Source organism: Mustela nivalis (assembly GCF_964662115.1).
Source record: "Mustela nivalis genome assembly, chromosome: X".
Lineage (NCBI taxonomy): Eukaryota > Metazoa > Chordata > Mammalia > Carnivora > Mustelidae > Mustela > Mustela nivalis.
In genome coordinates, this window is record NC_139040.1 from 38,314,055 (window position 1) to 38,335,548 (window position 21,494).

Below are 21,494 nucleotides of genomic sequence, written 5' to 3' on the forward strand. Positions count from 1 at the left end.
TAAGGGTATGTTTCTAAGAAATTACCAAACTGTTTCTCTTTTGTTTTAAAGTCTTTATTTAAATTCCAGTTGGTTAACATACAGTGTAATATCAGTTTCAGGTAAGAATACAGATTCAACACTTCCATACATTTGGTTGAGCACTCCTTAAACCTAATCCCCTATTTCACCCATCCCTTCACCTGCCCTCCAGTAACCAGCCATTTGTTCTCTATAGCTAAGAGTTTGTTTCTTGATTTGCCTCTCTTTTTAATCCCCACTATGTTCCTTTGTTTTATTTCTTAAATTCCACATATGAGTGAAATCATATGGTAGTTGTCTTTCCCTGACAGACATATTTTGCTTAGCATAATACTCTCTAACTCCATCTATGCCATTGCAAATGGCAAGATTTCATTCTTTTTGATCATCAAGTAATATTCCAACATATATATACACCCCTTCTTTATCTATTCATCAGTCAAGGGACATGGGCTGTTTCCATAATTTGGCTATTGCAGATAATGCTTCTATATACATCAGGGTGCATGTATCACTTGGAATTAGTTATTTTTGTATTCTTTGGGTAAATACCTAGTATTGCAATTGCTGGATCATAGGGTAGTTCTATTACTTACCTTTTTAGGGACCTCCATACTGTTTTCCACAGTGGCTACACCAGTTTGCATTCCCATCAATACCTCTGTTGTTCCCATTCTCCACATCCTTACCAATACCTGTTGTTTCCTATATTATTGATTTTTTGCCATTCCAACAAGTATAAAGGTGATATAGGTTATTGTAGTTTTGATCTGTACTTCCCTGATGATGAATGGTGTTGAGGGCTTTTTCATGTGCTTGCTGGCCATGTATATGTCTTCTTTGGAAAAATGTGTCTATTTGTGTCTTCAGCCCAATTCTTAATTGGATCATTTATTTTTTGCATGTTGAGTTGTGTAAGTTCTTTATATATTTTGGATACTAACCTTTTATCAAATGCCATTTGCAAACATTTCCTCCCAAACTCTTTTTCAAAGTGGCTCTACCATTTGAATACTAACGAGTAATATATGAGAGTTCTATTTATTTTGCATCTTTGGCAGCACTTGGTATTGCTAGTTTTCCTTCTTTTTTGAAGCCTATTCTGACAGGATAAGACATGCTATCTCATAGTTTTGACTTACATTTCCTGGATGACTGATTATATTGAGAATCTTTATATGTACTTACTAGCTATTCAGGTATCTTCTCTGGTAAAGTATCTGTTCAGATCTTTTCCCTGTATTTCCAAATTTAAATCTGGTTGTTTCCTTCTTATCGACTTTTGAGAATTCTTTTTTTTTTTTTGAAGATTTTATTTATTTGAGAGAGAGAGTGAGAGATTGGGAGAGGAAAAGAGAGAGGGAGAAGCAGGCTCTCCACTAAGCAGGGAACCTGATGCAGGGCTTTATCCCAGGACCCTGAGATCATGACCTGAGCCCAAGGCAGACACTTAAGCCACCCAGGTGCCCCAAATTTTGAGAAGTCTTTAGGTATTCTGACTATAAGTCCTTTCTGCCAGATAAATAATATGGAAGTAAGTTTCATGTTAATGAAGTCCAATTTATCAATTTTTAAATGTATTTTTGCTTTGGGGTTTTATATAACAACTCTGTCCAACCTACTATCACAAAGATTTTTCTATGCTTTCATCGAAAACAAGGGATAATTAAAGTACTACCCACAGGCTAAATGTGGACTACAGGCATGTTTTTGAGCTGCCTGTGAGCCAGGAATGGTTTCTATATCATTAAAGGTTATTAAGAAGAGAAAAAAAAAGATTATATGACAGAAACCATAGGTGGCCCATAAAAACAAAAATATTTACTATTGGGGCCTTTATAGAACATGTTTGCTGGCCTCTGTTCCAAAACCTTGTTTGTTTTATCATTTTAGGTTATACATATAGGTTTATGATCCATTCTAAGTTGATTTCTGTATCAGGTGTGAAGCTTGGTGTGGGGCTTGTCTTCTGTTTTATTTTACACACCGATGATCAACTAACTGGTTTAGTACCATTTGTTGAAAAGACTTATTCTTCTGTTGAAATTGCCTTTGCAACTTGGTCAAAAATCAAATTGTATAGGTTTATTCTTGGGCTCCCTATTATGTTCCATTGATCTATATGTATCTGTCACTCCATATATACCACTATTTTTATCACTGTGATTTACATTACATTTGGAAATTAAGTACTATGAATCCTCCAACTCTGTACACTTTCTCAAATTATTTTTGCTATTCTAGGTCCTTTCCCTTTCTAAATAAACTTTTGAATAAGAAAATACTGCACAGTTTTGCTAGGGAACATGTTCAATCTATGAATAAACCTGGAGAAAACAGTTATCTTAACAACTTATGATCACAAAATATCTTCCCATTTGTTTGGATGTTTGATTTCTGCCATAAGGGTTTTATAGTTTTCCACATACAGATCCTGCACATATTTTGTTAGAACTATACCTAAGTACTTCAGGTTATTTGATGCTATTTCAAATAATACTGTTTCTAATTTTCATTTCTAGTTGTTCACTGCTAACATATAGAAATACAATTTATTCTTGTATTTTTGCCTTGTATCCTATGACCCTACTAAATTCAATTCTTTGTTCTAGTTTTTCTTTTGCAGGTTCTTAGAAAATCAAGTCACCTATGCAGACAGTTTTATTTCTTCCTCTCCAATCTGTATGCCTTTCATTTCTTTTTTTCAGGGGGAGGTATTTTCTGATTAGCTTTTTTTTTTTTTAATTTGAACATAGTTGACACACAATGTTGTATTAGTTTCAGGTATACAACACAGTGATTCAATTTCTCTATATGTTATGCTATGTTCACCACAAATGCAGAGACCATCTGTCACCATCAGTATTATTTCTACTTCTTGCTCTACAGCATTTCATTGTTTAATACGACTTACAGTATGATAATGAAAAGCAATGGTAAGAAAAGAAATCTTTATACTGTTTCATATATTCAGGGAACAGCAGTCAGTCTTTCAACATTAAATATAATGGATCAAGTTTTTTGTAAATGTTCTTTATCATGCTAGGGAAATTCCCTTTTATTCCTAATTTTGTGAGAGCACTTTTTCAGAATAAATGTTGAATTCTCACAAATAATTCATCTATTAAGATGTTAATAGTTATTTTTTCTTCAGACTGTTGAGAAAGCAAATTACACTGATTTTCAAATCTGCCTTGAAGTCTGAGGATAACCCTTGCTTGGTGTAGCATGTTACTTTTTCCCTATATTATTGGATTTGATTTAATAATATTTTCTTGAGACTTTATTTATATATGTCCCTGAGAGTTATTGGTCTATAACTTTCTTTTGTTATAATGTCATTGCCTATTTTTTGTTTTGGCCTCATACAATTGTTGGGAAACAATCTATCCGCTTCTGCTTTCGGAGAGAAATTGTGTGGGAATCTTGTTATGGCTTCTTTAAATGTTTGTTTGAATTTACCAATGATGCCATCTGGCTCTGTAGTTTTTTTTGTTTTGGTTTTTTTTGGGGGGGGGGTAGGATTTTAACTACATACTAAATTTCTTTTTTTTTTAAGATTTTATTTATTTATTTGACAGGGAGATCACAAGTAGGCAGAGAGGCAGGCAGAGAGAGAGGGGGAGCCAGATGTGGGGCTCGATCCAAGGACCCTGAGATCATGACCTGAGCCAAAGGCAGAGGCTTAACCCACTGAGCCACCCAGGTGCCCCTACATACTAAATTTCTTTAATAAATATTGGACTATTTCTTCTTCCATGAGCTTCAGTAGTTTCTATCTTTTTAGAAACTCATCCATTTCATCTAAGCTGTCAAATTTACAGGCATACAGCTGTTTGCATACTCCCCTGTTATTCTTTTAACGTCTGTAGGATTTGTAATGATGGCCCCCCTTTCATTACTAATAACAGTAACATAGGTCTCTTCCCTTTTCTTGGCTGGCCTGGCTAGAGGTATAGCTATTTCACCAATCTTTTCAAAGAACTTCATTTGGTCTCATAAAATTTTTCCATTGTTTTTCAGTTTTCAATTTCACTGATATCTGTTCTTATTGTTATTTTCCTCTGTCTTCTGATTGTCTTTTAGTTTTACTTTCCTTGTCTAATTTCTTAAGGTGAAAAGTTAGATAATTGATTTTAATTGTTCTTTTTTTCTAAGAAAAGCTTTTCATATATGAATTTTCTTCTAATCACTTCTTTATCTGCATTCTACAAATTTGATATGTTTTATTTTCATTTTTATTAAATTCAAAATACTTTCTAGTTTTCCTGGTGATTTCCCTTTTGATTCATGGGTTATTTAAAGTATTTTGGTTATTTTCTGAATATGTCGGGATTTTCCCAGATAGTTTTCGATTACCAATTTCTTGTTAAATCCAGTATGATAAAAGAATCTACTGTAGGATTTTAATATTTTTAATTTGCCAAAGTTTGTTTTAGGGCCTAGATTATGGTCTATCATGATGAATGTTCCATGTGTACTTTAAAAGAATGTGTTTTCTGCTCTTATTTGGTGGAATGTTCTATATCAATATTGAGGAGTTATGTTAAAAAGAAACTCCTAACACTGCCTTGCTAGAACACGGTACATCCTATCTTTATTTATCCTATCCTTGTATCCTTCTATATGAAGCCAATGCAAAGTATGGCCCATGGTCATTGAATGAGCATGACAAATCTAGCTGAACTGAAGACTACTGATGTTGAGCATTACAGTATCTCAAATTCTATTTGGAATTTTTGTATTCTCTTTATTAAAGAAGCCTGTCAAAACTGTATAATCTTAAGGTGCTAGAAAAATCTCTTTTTCTGTCTCCCACATTTTCTTGTAATTTTTTAAAATTTTGACATTAAGAAAAGATTTCATTTATTTTTTGACAGAGAGAAAGAAAACACAAGGAGGAGTGAGCAACAGAGGGAGAGGGAGAAGCAGGGTCTCCACTGAGAAGGGAGCCCAATGAGGGGCTGGATCCCAGAACCCTGAGATCATGACCTGAGCTGAAGGCAGTTGCTTAACAAACTGAGCCACCCAGCACCCTAAAATTTTACTTTTCATATTTATGATTTTAATTCCTTTTTTAAAAAATACCATGCACCACAATGCTGTAATTACAAAGATACTGAAATATATTTTAGTGTATGTTTGGTAAATGTTAAGTTTCAGAATCAGTTATGTCAAGTGCTTCTAAAAAACTACTTGAATTCTCATTGAAAATGCACTATATTTAGGCCAAGTTTGGAAAGAGCTGACATCATTCAGCCTTCCCATGTACACATATGATTCATCAACCAATTAATTTTACCTTTTTTCAAGTCGTTAATAATCAAGTTTTAATTTTTTCCACAAATACATTAGCACAATTTTATTAATTTCTAGATAAAATATAGATTTTTTGCAAATTATATTTTTTATTTCTTTCAATATTTCCATTTCTGTTCCATTCTATGTGTCACAATACTTTTGCATGTTATTCCTGATTCCTGGAACATCCTTCTACAAAGATACAGCTCAAATGTCACCTCCTATATGAAATCTCCCAAGTTACCTTAGATGAGGCCCTGAACAAAAGTGTGAGGCAAACTGAATGTTTCTGGTCACCTTTTTGTTTTGTTTTGTTTTGTTTAATGTGATTCTAACATTGAGTCTTAAGCACATCTTCATCCTTATATCATTCTTTTCTGATGTGTATTGGCCTAATTAATTTATTATTGGTCACTGTTTTGCTTTGAAAGTGCTCTATCAATCTCTCCTATTAGGAAAGATTACTAGGTTCTAATGCCCAGCCACTGGTATAAGCGTGTCTGGTAGGTGAACTTTTATTGTGAGCTGTTTACTGAGTTCTGACTGTGGTGTAGTGACCCAAAAATGTTAGTGATACATTTTTATAAGAGTTCCAGGTGAAATAACCACTATCATAGAGAACAGACTCTATGCCTCTGGGTTCCTAGTGACTCAAACAGTACCTGGTACAGAATAAGAACATAATGTTTTAGGAATGAAGAAACTACATGCCAGGATATCCCAAGTTCTTTTTCTTCTACCACCTTAGGAACTGTACTGGGGCTTTAATATTTGAGAATGAAACTTACTAGGATATGGGGATCCTAGACTTCCTTTCAAAGATTAAGAAAATAATTGCCTATTAAGACACTGATACTTAAAATAGGCTTCAGTGACACCTGGTAGCTCAGTTGGTTGGGTGTCTGCCTTTGGCTCAGGTTGTGATCCCCAGGGTCTGGGATCAAGTCCCTCATCCGACTCCTTGTTCAGCAGGGAGCCTGCTTCTCCTTCTGCCTGTGGCTCCCCCTGCTTGTATTGTACTCTCTCTGTCTCTCTTTCACTCCCTCTCTCTCGCAAATAAATAAAATATTTTACAAAATAAAATAGGCTTCAACACATTTCTTCCTAACCCATCGCAAGGACATTTTATTTTATTTTTTTTTAAGATTTTATTTATTTATTTGATAGAAAGATAGGTCACAAGTAGGCAGAGAAGCAGGCAGAGAGACAGAGTGGGAAGCTGGCTCCCTGCTGAGCAGAGAGCCCAATGCAGGGCTTGATCCCAGGACCCTGAGCTCATGACCTGAGCTGGAGGCAGAGGCTTAACCCACTGAGCACCCAGGAACCCCTCAAGGACATTTTAATAAAGTATCCTGAGTGAGCAATTTCTATATGGAGACTGTCTGCCACATAGCTTATCATGTGGAATGTCTCTATATGCAATTTTGGGGGTCACATGTCTAAGCTGGGGTAGATCTTTGGTAGAAAACTCAAAGTGTAACTTTTTTGAGTGTTACAGTTTACAGTGGGCCAGAACTGTTTACTTGAAGACAGGTAAGTATTTTTAAAAGAGCTTATCTAAGAAGAATTTGTATTGGGCCAGTTTGGGGCTTTTACTGGCAGACTCCAGGCTGGCTAAATTGGGCTTTGTTGTCATATTGCTTTAATGGGAATCAATCCTACATGCTTTAGTAGTACAGAGCTTTTCAGATTCCTCTCTGGGGGTCAAAATATTGACTGGGAGAGTCCCATTCCTTACAAAGAAGTAAGAAAAAAACAATTGCCAAACCAGCTAAGTTAATTCTATTCCTATTTATAATTAGAGGAATCAGAATTAAGGAGGTAGAAGAAACCAATGGAGAAATGAGCAAAGGACATGAGCAGTTCACAAGAAAAATGTGTCCCTTAAGCATAGAAAAAGTTCGATTTTGTTCATAATAATGGAAATACAAATCTAAACTACCCTGAGAATAAAGGGATATAGGATATATCCTATATATCGGATATATATAGGATATATATAGGATAGGATATATATATATGATATATATAGGATATAGGATATTCAAAGAATTTTTTTAAAAAAGAACAAACTTGGAGGACTTATATTACCTGACATCAAGTCTTATTATAAAGCTACAGTAATAGAAACAGTTGGTATTGTCTTAAGGACAGTAAAATAGAGAAGTAGAATTGACAGCACAAAACAGACCTATACATATATAGCCATCTGATCTTTGACACAGATGCCAAAGTAATTCAATGGGGGAGGGAACTATTTTGAACAAATAATGTTTATTAAAATTATTTGCGATGGATGATAGCTTTAAACATAAATGCTAAAATTATAAAATTTATTAAATAAAACAGAGTATTTTTAGAACTTTGGGAAAGGTTTTTTATACGTAACACCGAAAATAATAATTCTATAAAGAATAGATAAATGAAACATCAAAAGCTAAAACTTTTATTCATTAAAATACACTGATAAAAAATGAAAAGGCAAACAAGATAGGGATAAAATACTCATAAAATGTATTTCACAAAATACCAGTATGCAGAATATATAAATATCACTTCCAACTTAACAATTAAAACAGAAACAAACCCATATGTTAAAATGGGAAAAATATTCAAATGTGAAATAATCCACAAGTACACGTAAAAGAGCTCAACATCATTAGTCATCAGGGAAATTAAAACTAAGACCAAAACATGTTAATAACACACCTACCAAAACTCAAAAATGAAAAGACTGATTAATACCAAGTGTTGGAGGGAATGTGGAACAATTGAAACTTTCATACCATACTGGTGTGAGTTTAAAATGGTACAACCATTTTGGAAAAAGGTCTAGTAGCTCCTCATATAATTAGCATATACCTACTTTTTGACCCAACAATTCTACTCTTAAGTATTTCACCAAGGAGAATGAAAACACATGTCCACAAAAAGATTTGTAAAAGAATGTTCTTAACAGCTTCACTCATAATAGCCAAAAACTCAACATCGTTCAGGTGTCCATCAACAGAGAGTGGATAAACAAACATTGCTATATCTATACAATGAAATAATAATTAAAAAATAAAAACTCTTAATAAACACATTAATGGACCTCAGAAACAATATCCTGGATGAAAGAAGTCTTACAAAGAATGTACCCACTGTGTGATTCCATGTGGAGTTTTAGAACAGGTAGAATGAATTTACAAGGAAAAATCGTAACTGTACAGTTGCCACAGTGGATGTTGCTATAGGGACTGAGAAAAGGGGCAAAAGGGAAATTTCTGGGATTATATCTCGATAGGGGTTTAGTTACACCAGTGCATGCATTTGTCAAAATCAAGCAAATGTCTCTGTAAGATATGTGCATCTTTCTTAATGTGAATTTTATGTCAAAAGGGAAAAAAAAAGCAGAGAATTATAGTTATAATATGCATGCTAATGTATTTAGGGAGAAGTGTACTGCTGTTACAATTTACTGTGAAATGTATCAAAAATAAGTCAATTTTTTCCAGAAAGGTATGAACTCATATGTGACAAATCATGTGTAGTAAAATGTTGATAATAATAGAATATCAATAATGGGTATAGCGTAGTCACTGCAAATTCTTTCTACTTTGCTGTTTATATGAAATGTAAAAAAAAATGTTGACAGAGGTAAAATGTTAATTGTGGAATCTTGATGGTAGATATAGAAGTGTTCACTGCACAGTTTTTAATTTTCTGTGCATATGAAATTTTTCACAATAAAATGTTTAAAAAACTATACTGATACCTACTTCTATCAGATTGGCAAAAATTAAAGAGTTCGTCAACATACACACTTAACAAGGCTGTAGAGAAACAAGTACACTGATTCATTGCTGGTAGGAGTGTATGGTGCAAACAGAGGAATCTGACAATATCTAGAGATGCATTTAGCCTTTAATTCAGAAAAAATCTATTTTCATTATTCTACTATTATACCTGTACACATATGAAATAACATGCATGCAAGACAATTCAGTGTGACATCATTTCTAATAAGAAAAGATTGTCAAAAACCCAACATAGCAACTAGCAACTAGTAGAATAAGCTATGGTAAACCCAAGCAATTTAGTACTAGGTAGCTATTTTTTAAAAATCAAGATTTTGATGTACTGACATAAGGTGATCTCTAGGATATAAAATTAAGTAAAATAATTAATGTGTAAAGAGTCAAAAGGTAGTATTGTATCTTTTCAGAAAGTTAGGAAATACAAATATATATTCTTATTGGCTTATATTTGTATGAAGGAATACTAGAAAGATAAATAACTCAAAAATTGGCTACATATGGGATGGGGAAAACAGAAGATGGAAGGGGGTTAAAAGGAAGACTTCTCAGTGCTACTATATATATATATATAGTTCAATATATATTCAATCATATATATATATATGATTGAATCATCTATTCAATGAAATAAATGAAATAAAATATAAAAAATATCAGTGGAAGATAAAAAAAAGTGACAGAGTGGGAGCATAGGCTTTCAGTTAATTGGACCTATCACCCATAAACTTTCTCAACAGTTTCAATTTTTATAAAAGTTATATTCAATTTTTATAAAAGCAAATTGAGAAGTATCAATAATTTCTATACCTTTTGGTCCAGGGAGCCCATCCAAGCCAGCGCGTCCTGGAAGACCTGGAGGTCCTGGGAAACCACGATCCCCTTTGGGACCAAGTGTTCCTTTGAAACCTGGGAGTCCTGGGGGTCCAGGTGGCCCAGGCAGCCCAAGTCCTGGTTCTCCCTTAAGCATAAACATGAAAAAACACAACAAAACCTCCCATGATTTTCTTGGTGTTTATTGTTTATCATGGAGAATTTAAAGCAGAAATTATAAGGTAATACCTTTTTTCCCCTATGGGGGAAGGAATAGGATAACTAAATGAAAAATAATTGGCATACTGGAGAGAACATCTGGAAGGATGAGAAACAAATTAAAGGATTTGGTTTCAGCACAAGAAAGAGATAACTGAGAGAATATGAGATTAAAGAACCCAAGTGAGGAAATATGATTACAGACTGAGTATTAGATAATTATTTTAAATTTGATTAAATGCGATAATGACAATTTTTTTCTTGTATGAAATGTCCATTTACTTAGAGATTAACACTGAAGTATTTACAGGTGAAATAATATGATTTTGAGACCCGAGTTAAGATACTTTGGCAAAGAAAAAAGGAATAGCTGAAGTAAATATGCTGAAATCTTGATCATTTGGAATATGAGTAATGGATATATGAAACTTCATTATATTATTCTTTTTACTTTTGTGTTCATTTGAAAGGTTCATAATAAAATAAGAACAATCAGACAATACAGAAGTGGTTTCTCATGAGAGCTGAGGTCATGGTCAATTGTTCTTCCCATGGAAGAAATAGCAAAGATGAAAACACAAAAAAGTTTAAATTAATTAAATACAGAGAAAATACAGAAACAGGATAATTATACACAACAGTTTGCTGAAGGTTATTAAGGAAAATTTAAGATTAGCTAAGATATAATAAAAAGAATGGAAAATAACTCAAACATAGTATTTACTACTGCTATTATTATTATTATTATTATTATTATATTACTGTTATTACTAAGCTAATAACAGTGGCTTGCATTATATATGTAGGATGGAATTGAGACTGGAAAACAGTATGGGAAGTTCTTGACATACTATCTACCAATTATCACACAGGCATGGACAGAGGTTAAATGGTATGCTGATACTACAGAGAAGTACAGGGGAGCTGATGATTGTATTTTCTCATCTAATCTCATCTCATCAGATAAACTTTGACTCTAAAACAGTTCCAGAACTTTGTTTGCTTCAAATATGACCTCTCAACAATGAAAGACTGTTTGGGGTTATACATGGGGCTTGAACTTATGATCTGAGATCAAGACCTGAGCTGAGATCAAGAGTTGGACGCTTAACCAACTGAGCCACCCAGGCGCCCCAGGTTAAATATTTTTTTTCTTTTTTTTAAATATATTATTTGTTTCAATCTCAAGTAGGTGGAGAGGCAGGCAGAGAGAAAGAGAGGAGGAGGAAGCAGGCTCCCCACTGAGCAGAGAGCCTGATGCGGGGCTTGATCCCAGGACCCTGAGATCATGACCTGCGCCAGAAGGCAGAGGTTTAACCCACTGAGCCATCCAGGCGCCCCAGGTTAAATATTTTTAAGTGAAAATATAATCAGCGAACTTTATTTATAGAGTGAAGACTCGAGATAATAATGTCTACATCAAAGCAGAGAGCTAAGGGAATAGGAGAAATAGGAAAAGGGGAAAGAATAAAGTAAAATATCTCAGACCTTAGGTCCTGGAAAACCTGGTGGCCCAGGAGGACCTTCTAGACCAATTCTTCCAGGTGTCCCAGGTGCTCCTGGAGGTCCTGGAATTCCAGGGAAACCTGTGCAATGATTAGTCATTTTTAATCTCCAAAGAGAAGACACATTAAGAAAGATACCCAAACTCCCAAACCCACATTTTTACCCTGTCCAACCATGCTTAGTGACTACAGTGAGATGTGAAAAGTACACTGATATTCTAGCTGACTACTCAGGATCAACCCTTACAAATACCTGATATACCCTCTCAATCATGTATGGTCCTGTCACTTTCATATAGAGTTAATGTGTATGGAAGATATACTCTTCTAAAGGAAAATGAGAGCTATTACTAATGAGATAGAGCTAAACATTAGGAATGACTCCCACACAAACATGCAGAAAATTTCTATTCTGCTTATATCTGGATATAGTATGATAAAAGGTCTACCATATAGTTCTGGAAATGAGCTAAAAACAACTGTAAGTATTATTCATACACATGAATAAAACATACACATAAAGTCAAATTTTACTCTTTTGAAGTCATTTAGTATGAGTAAGGCCATTTAAACTACTGTTCTCAGACCAATGTGCATGCTTGCCATTCATGAAAATAAATTCTGTGAGAAAAAAAGCAGAACTGAAGCAACAGCCCTATAAATCAAGAGAATGTGATTTAGGATAAAACATTACTTGAATACATATGTGTAATAAATATGTTTTCTGCTTAATACAATCCATTCATTCAACAAGTATCTATTGAGTGCTTACTCTGTGCCAGGAACTTTTCTAAGCCCTGAAAATACAATGGTGAACACAAAAGACAATAATTCTGTAATTTTAAAAGCTTATATATCATTTTTGCATAACTATAATTTAAATATTTTCTTGTCTGGACTGCTTCAGATAAAGATAGTAAATTTATAGTGTATACATGTTGTGACTTTTCACTTACATTATTTACGGTACCAAGAAAAGAGGCACAGTTACCCTATCTTATTTGTTGAGGGAACTATATCAAAGAATAATGTCATACTAACTAATTAAACTAGCCTGCCTGCTGCCCAGTCCTACATACCTTTGGGACCAGGTGGTCCGGGAAGCCCAATTCCGGGAATACCTGGTTCTCCTTTACTACCAGGTATTCCTGGCAAGCCTGGCTGGCCGGGAAGTCCAGGATCACCTATGGAGATACAGCAGTTTTTTGTTTTTTGTTTTTTGTTTTTTTTGAAAGGGATACTTTCAGAGGAAGAAGTCAGTAAGTGTTAAAGACATGGCCAAAAAAATTCCTCACATACCTGGAAGACCTACTTCACCATCTCTGCCTGGGATACCAGGCAGGCCAGGCTTCCCTGGCTGGGTTATGGTCTGACCTGGATCACCTTTAGGACCTAAGAACAAGAGGAAATAAGCAGTGAATGAGAAGTGTTCACTTGACTACAGATGTCTTTTTAATTAAAAGGAAAACAAGAAAGTATCTATAATCTTTTGAAGATGCACACTAACAAGAACCCACAAGAAAAATATCCCCGTATTATTTATCCAAGAAATATACCAAACAGAAGGATAAACTTTCAAAAAGAATAAGTAGATGACAGTTTTAAGAGCTTCCAGGATTGAAGAGGCCATCTATAAAAATATTTTTAAATGTAGGTCTAAAGAGCCTAACAAAACTGAAACTGCAGTAAACAAGAAATTTTTTTTTTTTTTTTTGGTTAAACTAATGGCACCTTAAGGTTTCATGTATGCAAAGTCCAGATACACCTATTTCTCATTAATTGAAATAAGAACTTGAAATAGGCTCAGGACAAAAGTGGATCTCTAAAACCTGATATAAAAAAGCACTAACTATGAGAGAAAAGATTAATACATGAGACTACATTCAAATTAATTTCTGTTGATTAAAGACACCATAGAGAATGAAAATGGCAAGCTGTAGTGAGTGAAAATTTTGCAGAATAGATAACAAACAATACACAGAATATATATATTTTAAAAATCCTAAATCAATAAGAAAAAGAAACAATCCCATAAAAAATGGTCCAAAAAACCACTTGAATGGGAATTTCAGAAATGGAAATCGAAACAGTCAACAAACATATGAAAAGGTGCTGAACTTTAATGTAATCAGGGGAATATAATAAAACTGTCATGAGTTACATCACACTCAGCAAACTGACAAGGATGTAAAAAGTCTGACAGTACAAAATGTTTATGAGGATGAAGAACAACAAGAAATCTCCAATACTGCTGATGAAACTGGTAAAATTGCTTTGAACATTATCTAGTAAAGCTGAAGCTGCATTTATTCTATGCTTTGAGAATGTGCGTCTTAAATACAGACTCTAGCCTGGAGATTGGCAAAGTTTTTCTGAGAAGGACCAGACAGTAAATACTTCAGGCTTTGTGGGCCATAAGGTCTCAGTAGCAAGTACTCAGGTCTGCAAAATGTTGAGACTATGTGTAGGAGCGCAAAAGAAACCATAGACAATAGTGAGTAAGTGCAGATGTGTTCAAACAAGTTTCATTTATGACAATAAGTAGCAGGCTAGATTTGAATGCTGTGCTGTAGTTTGCTGATGTTTCCTCAGAGAGGTATGTGCACATATACACCAGGATATATATATACGATGATGTACACAGAAGCATTATTCATAATACACCTGAACTATAAATGACCCAATTGTCCATCAACAACAGAATGGATAAATATAATGTCACACACACATGCATGCGTGCATACATACACACACATTGGGATACTATACAGCAATGAAAATGAATGTACTATAGCTATACACAAAGTTAACATAAGGAATACTTACCCTATGATTCCATTATTATGAAGTTCAAAAAGAAGCATAATTAAAGTACTTTGTTTAGGGATCCATATTTAGGTGATAAAACTAGGGGGCAAATGGAAGGAAATTATGCAAAAGTCAGGACAGTGGTTACCTCTGGAGAAATGGAAGGGGATCATGATCGGAAAAGGACAGAGAGAGGAAGATGGGGGTTTCTAGGATGATGGCAATCTTCCGTTTTTTGACATGTGTGGTATGTACATGTGTGTTTCCATTATAGTTGTTAAACTTTATGTACCATGTACTTAAAAATAACAAACAACAAAAGCAATGAAGACAATCAGAAGAAATTTAAAGAAGGAACTTCCCCCCCTTTAGAGAAAACACATACACTATGCTCCCTTGCTAAGGAGCTCTGAAAAGCCCAAATACAAATGGCCAGGGAAACAGAAATCTCATGAAAAGAGCCAAGAATGGCCAGAAGATAATACATTTCTACTCTTAAGCACCAAATTAAAAACAAAACAATCATAGTAAACTCACCTGGTATTCCTGGCTGGCCTGGATTTCCTGCCACACCTTGTATGCCTTTTTCACCTACAGGGCCTGGAGGACCATAACCCACAGGGCCCATAGGCCCCCTATTCCCTGGGAGACCTGGCAGGCCTGGATTCCCAGGGGGACCTCTTTCACCCTTAAAAGCAATTCCACCCTGAAAACGGAAAAATTTAACGCAGAAACATAGATATAAGTTGGTATATTGGTATTACTGAATATAACTAAAGAAATGATACAGCTATAAATATTTTTTCTTAAAAGCTGTATTAGTGTATGTTATTAGAGGATGGGATGTGTGATCATTCCATTTATCCATTAATTCCTTCAACAAATATTTTTTAGTTCCCATTATGTGTCAGGGGCTGGTGATACAGCAAAGAACAAAAATAGGCAAAAATCTCTGCCTTCATAAAGCTTACACTCTAGCAGTAAGTCAAGACGTTTGTAGCTAACACATGGCCATCTACTCACACTAACCTCTAAGCTTACTCTATATAGAACCAAATTAGACTTCTGTTCTCAGGTCCAAATAAACCCAGACAAAGATATGTAGTATAAGAGAAGGGGAACTTCACACTGACCCATAAGCATCTTAACTTCCTGCCCACCTATTCCCAACCATTATTACTCAAATAGTAATAGGTTAAGAAGATAAAACAACTGAGAGAAAAAGGTGGTAGAGAAACCCAACATAGTCAATAACAATGTATCATTACTACCTACAATTACATTCTTTTAACTACTAACTGGGCATTCATTATAGAACAAGGTTCATCCTAGGAAATGTCCCTAAGTAACAATTTGACATCACAAAACCAAGAATATCAAAGCAACTCACAGGTTCCCCTTTGGGGCCAGGAAGCCCTGGCAATCCATCCTGTCCAGGGGTACCAGGTAAACCAGGAAGCCCAGGAGCTCCTGGGGAACCCAATTCTCCTTTGTCACCCTTCATTCCTGGAAAAGTGAGGCTATCACCAGGTTCACCTTTAGATCCAGGAAAGCCTGGAGGACCTGGAGCTCCTGGTATGCCCTGAGAGAAGAAAAAGAAAGAAGGGAAAAAGAACAAAAGAAAAAAATCAGTTTCTTTTTTTCCCCACATATTTTTCTCTCCAGTTTATCCTACCCTCCCACCCAATGACATTTAGTGTACAAAGCTAAGAACAAAGTGAGGCATGTGAGTCAGGGAGAGTCAAGGAATTAAAAAGAACACAAATTAACAGAAGAACTAAATTTCTTTTATTATATATATCCACAAAAGAAAACCAAAGGGTAAATGGATTTCTTCTAGGTTTTTTGGGGTGTGTATGTGTTCTATAATATACTCAAAACTTACTGTTAATCCTTTGGGACCGGTTAGACCAGCATGTCCTTTTTCTCCCTTCTGTCCAGGGAAACCAAGAGATCCTAATACATGCACATACACACACACACACACACACACACACACACACACACACACAATAATGTGAACTTTGACCCTGAGCCCCTGACAAAGCTCATATAAAAATCATCACGTCAGGAAGTCAAGTTTTCAAATAAGAACCCCATTCTCAATCACATATAACAAGTCACATTTTTATTTTCCTATTTTATGCTCTCAAAATGAGCAAATCATCCTTTCTTTTAGGTGAATCTATACGATATTGTATCCTTAAATGTTTCCAACTACAAAGCCTCTCAGAGCTCACAGCTACCAATTGCCAGGCACAGAGGTGTTAAGGTTCCTATAACCACCTATTGCCAAGTGGAGAAAGATAAGGACACAGTCTGAAAATCTTACTTCATTCTGACCTAAACAAATTTCCCAAATCCCTACGAGTCCTTTCTTTGGTTCACCATTTCATAAAATTTGGTTTATGAGAAACATTTGGTGCTCAAAGACTAGAGGAAATATTACTAAAGAAGTGGTTTTCAAAATGGGTTCCTCCATCAGCTGTATCAGCATTACCTGGGTACTGGTTAGAAGGTTAGAACTGTGAATTCTTGGGCCCCCACCCCAGGTCTACTGAATCAGAAACTTTGGGGGCGGCACCACCAACATGAGTTTTCAACTAGTCCTCCAGGTAACTCTAATGTACTCCCAAGTTCAAAAACCACTAGACTGGAGGTACAAAGCTAGATTACTAACTTCCAGTGGCAGCTATAAAACCACCTAAAAATTTATTTCCAAGTGCTAAATGAATCGGTTTCTTTGGCAGACATACTAGAAAGAAAGATAAAAGACATCCCTGACACAAACATAAAGTGTGATTTCAAGAGAATATAATATTGGGATATCCCAGAGGCAGTTGAGAGAGAGCTATGGGTCTGATGGATATCAAATATAATTTTGATTGGAAACAGGGAAGGAGGAGTTATGTATAGAAAGAGAAATATGGGCAGTTGGTTGCCAAACTACAGTAGAAGCCCTGTCCCTTAATGACATGTGATACATCCCCAAAGACTAGAAGCTCTGCCACTGGAAACTACACTCAGGGGCCAGACATTATGAGCTTTTCCCCCAGCTTTTTGGAAGAAAGAAGTTTCACTCTGTATGAGTTATTTTCCTCACCATATGGAAAACAGGGAAGATATTTTTCTTGGAATGGTATTGTCAAAAGGCTTTAAGAGAAAATACTGGTAGCTTCAGGTATTAGAAACAAGAGTATAATTTATTTTGTAGCAGATAGAGGCATTTCATATTTAATTATTTATGAATATGAGAAACTGGCATCAATATAAAACTGAGCTCACTAATATTTAGCCAAGAGATTTTTTTTTTTTTTTAGCCAAGAGATATTTTTAAAAGGTTGCCCTGAGGCAGGATGTTTTTACCTGGAGGACCTGGAAGACCTGGTAGACCAGGTTGACCTGGAGGCCCTGAAACACCAGTTCCAATACAGTTGAAGCAGGTGTCACCTTTGTCACCTAGAGAAAAGCATATTGAGAAACAATTTTTACTCAAAGGGGTATGTATGTCTTTAGGTAGCTTCTAAAGAAGTTAGCATCAAGGAACAACATTCCAACCCAATAGTGTAGTATAGAGAAGCCTATATTAGAATCAATTCATTTGATAAATATTTGCCAAGTGTCTATTATTTGCCAAGTACTGGTTCCAGGTGTCTATGATATACTGGTAAACAAAACAGACAAAACAAAACAGGCAAAACAAACAAAACAGGCAAAATTCCATGCCTTCATGGTGTTCACATCCTACCAGTGGAAAGGAATAATAAACAATGAAGGTAATAAATTATTAACACATATATATCAAATATAATATATATGTATAATATAGATATAGATATAGATATCAATGTATCAAAAGGTGTTATGTTTATAGAAAAAATACACCTGGGTAAACGTGATTGAACATGCTAGGGATGGGTTATAATCCCTACAAAGGCAGGTTACAATTTTAATAATATGGTGAAATGAGATGATGATATATGATAAAACAACTTAAAGGATGTGACATGTACCTAATGAATGTAGAGGTACTCTAGGAAGAAAGAATAGTCATGTTCGGCCTTTTCAAGAAACGTCAAGGAGACCAGATTGCTGGAGTAGAGAGAGGCAGGGGAAGCACGTCAGACAGTTCACAGGTTATAATGAGTGGTATATCATAACACATTACATAGGCCAATGTAAAGCCTGGCTTTTACAATGAGTGAAATGAGAATCCAGTAAAAAAATTTAAACAGAAAGCAAGAAGATATGACTTAAGTTTTAAAAGGATGTCTCTGTACTTGAGAACAGAAAGGATGTGCAATGATGGAGATAGGGTAACCATTTAAGTGGCTATTGCTGAAGTAATCTAGGAGAGATGAGGGCTCATCCCAGAGTGACAGCAATGACGATGAGGAGAACCAGTTAAGATTCTGGGTATATCTGAAAATAGAGCTCATGGGATTTTCTCATGGATCATACATGGAATACAAAAGAAGAGAATCAAAGATGACTCCAAGGTTTTTAGCCCAAGCAACCAAAAGGCCAGGGTGGCCTGCATTTTAAAAAGGGAAGATATAAGTGGTAAAATTATGAGGGAAGAGGCAACAGAGATCAGGACTTTAACTTGGTCAAATGTCAAGTTCAAAATGTTAAGTAGACAGCTGGATATACTAATCTAGAGGAAAAAAGTTATCTCTGGACAAGAGATATAAAATTCAAAATCACTGGCAAATAAGTGGTATTTAAAGTCAGGAGAGTGACTGAATGAGTTCCAATACAGAAGAGGAACAGGACTAAAATATTTGGGGCATTCCAAAATTATACATTGGATAAATAAATTTCAAATACATGCCAAAATGCAAATTAAGCCAAGACTTACTATAAAGCTACAATAATTTAGATAGTCTAGCTTGGTAGAAGGAGAAACAAATAGAACAATGAACAAAACAGAGAGGTCAGAAACAGACTCATACATATGGTATTGTTAAGATGTACAACAAAAGTGCTAATGTGATTCATTGGAGAAATGATGGTCGTTTGTACTACAATATTGAGCCAATTCAATATCCATATGGAAAAAGTACTTTGATGCCTGCTTCAAACACAAACATTACTTGAAGACAGATAAAAGATCAAAGTCAAAATGATAAAGCTTTTAGAAGAAAACACATAGAAATATCACCTTGGGATAATATCTTGGAATAAGCAAAGATTTCTAAAACAGAACATAAACAACACTAACCATAAAAGAAGACATTAATGATTGGATTTCTTCTAATTAATAACTTATGCCAAAAAAGCCATGAGTAAAAAACCAAGTCACAGAATGGAAGAAGATAGTTGTGATACAAATATCTAACAACCCAATTAAAAATAGGAAAAAAGCACTTGACAAAGAGAATATACGAACTATAAGAAAAGAGGCTCGGCATCAATAAGTCATCAGGTAACTAGAAACTAAAACCACTTTGGAAAAATGGTTTGGTGTTATCTATGCAAACAAAACCTGCAACTACCCCTATAATACAGCAATTCCATTCTCAGGTATATACACAACAGAAATGAATGCTTATGTCATACAAAATACATGTGTAAGAATGTTCATAGCAGCTTTACTAACAATAGCCCTAGACCAAATGTCTGTTAACATTAGAATGAATATTCAGGTATATTCATACAAAGAATACCAAAGAGAAGTGAAAAATATTGCTAGAAACAAAAACATAGGTATCCTACAGACACAATATTGGACAAAAGAATCAGACACAAAAGAGCCCATACTGTATGAGTCCATTTATACAAAGTTCAAGATTAGGCAAACTAATGTATGATAGAGGATAAGCTAGTGGTTACTTTTGGGAGTGCTGACTAGGGGGCACAAGAGTCTTCTAGAGTCCTGGAAACGTTCTGTATTTTTTAGGAGAGATTATATAGATACATTGATATACATATAAAGAGATTGAGATAGACAACTATACAGAAAGGGATATATATATAGACATATCTATCTCTATCACTACCTCTATATCTAATATATTAATAATCCAAGGAGGTATGAAGAAAATCAGGACAAGTGAGGAAAGTGTTTAGAAATGGAAAAAGAGTAAAAAAAGATATTTGGATTACCGGGGTATAGGCTGCTAGTGACTTGGACAAAAACAGCATCTATGGAGTGGTGGATTAGGGGAGTAAAAACTTGATTGGAATAAGAGTATCCAGAGATGGTAAGTAGAAAATTCTGGAGGAGTATTGCTGCAATGGGAGCAAGGGAATAGAGCAGGATCTGGCAGGGAAAGTGGGATAAGGTATTTTCTGGTTGGGTGAAAAAAGGTATATTTGTATGCCGCCAGGAATGATCCAGTAAAAGGGAAAAACTGACAACGTGGGAGAGGCAGGAATTTCTGGAATGAAATCCTTGGGAACACAAGAGGGAATGGAATCTACTGTACAAATAGAAGAACTGGCTTTAGATAAGAGCAGTGATAGTAATAGGCTGGAGTGCAGAATATATGTACACAGATTCAAGTAGGTACGTAAATGTGACAGTGGTAATCTGTGAAAATTCTCTTACTGCTTCAGTTGGTCAGTGGAAGTAGAAGCAGGTCAACATCTTAACATGAGAATGGAAGAGGAGGTGTTAAAAATTTGAGGAGGGAAGAGAAGGTGCAGGCTCAGAAGATGTGATAATTTGGAATTACCCAAACTAGGCTTTTGTTCCAAGTGAGTACATACAATCAAGTGAGAGAAGAGTGAAGGGGGCAAGGGTTTATACATGGGATTGTTTACAATGATTGATCCTGACATTTATAGGTTATGAGGGAAGAAAGAATATCAAAAGGTTGAGGGAGAGTCAAAGTTGGTAGGTATCAGTGAGGCTGAAGTAATATCGGAGTCAGGTTATTATAGGTAGTGAGCTAGAAAGGATACAGTGGTCAGAAAATGGAATTCATGAAATCAAGATCATGTAAGTGTGCACTACTGGTGATGAGATGGTCTTGGGAGTAAGACCGTACCAGTGAGTGACTGAGGTAGAGTGGAGGATAGAGGG

At 35.2% G+C, this 21,494-nt stretch overlaps 1 protein-coding gene across 1 annotated transcript in view; it reads right to left on the reverse strand.

Annotated features, from left to right (window-relative positions):
• Positions 1 to 21,494, reverse strand: part of COL4A5 (collagen type IV alpha 5 chain) — a 240,844-nt gene that overhangs the window by 68,651 nt on the left and 150,699 nt on the right. The window contains exons 22-29 of the mRNA XM_082717352.1: positions 17,831 to 17,923; positions 16,350 to 16,420; positions 15,855 to 16,046; positions 15,002 to 15,170; positions 12,956 to 13,048; positions 12,736 to 12,840; positions 11,640 to 11,737; positions 9,930 to 10,080 (exon numbers count right to left, since the gene is read on the reverse strand). Of these exons, the coding sequence (XP_082573478.1) occupies positions 9,930 to 10,080; positions 11,640 to 11,737; positions 12,736 to 12,840; positions 12,956 to 13,048; positions 15,002 to 15,170; positions 15,855 to 16,046; positions 16,350 to 16,420; positions 17,831 to 17,923 (972 nt within the window). The remainder of the gene's footprint in view (positions 1 to 9,929; positions 10,081 to 11,639; positions 11,738 to 12,735; positions 12,841 to 12,955; positions 13,049 to 15,001; positions 15,171 to 15,854; positions 16,047 to 16,349; positions 16,421 to 17,830; positions 17,924 to 21,494) is intronic.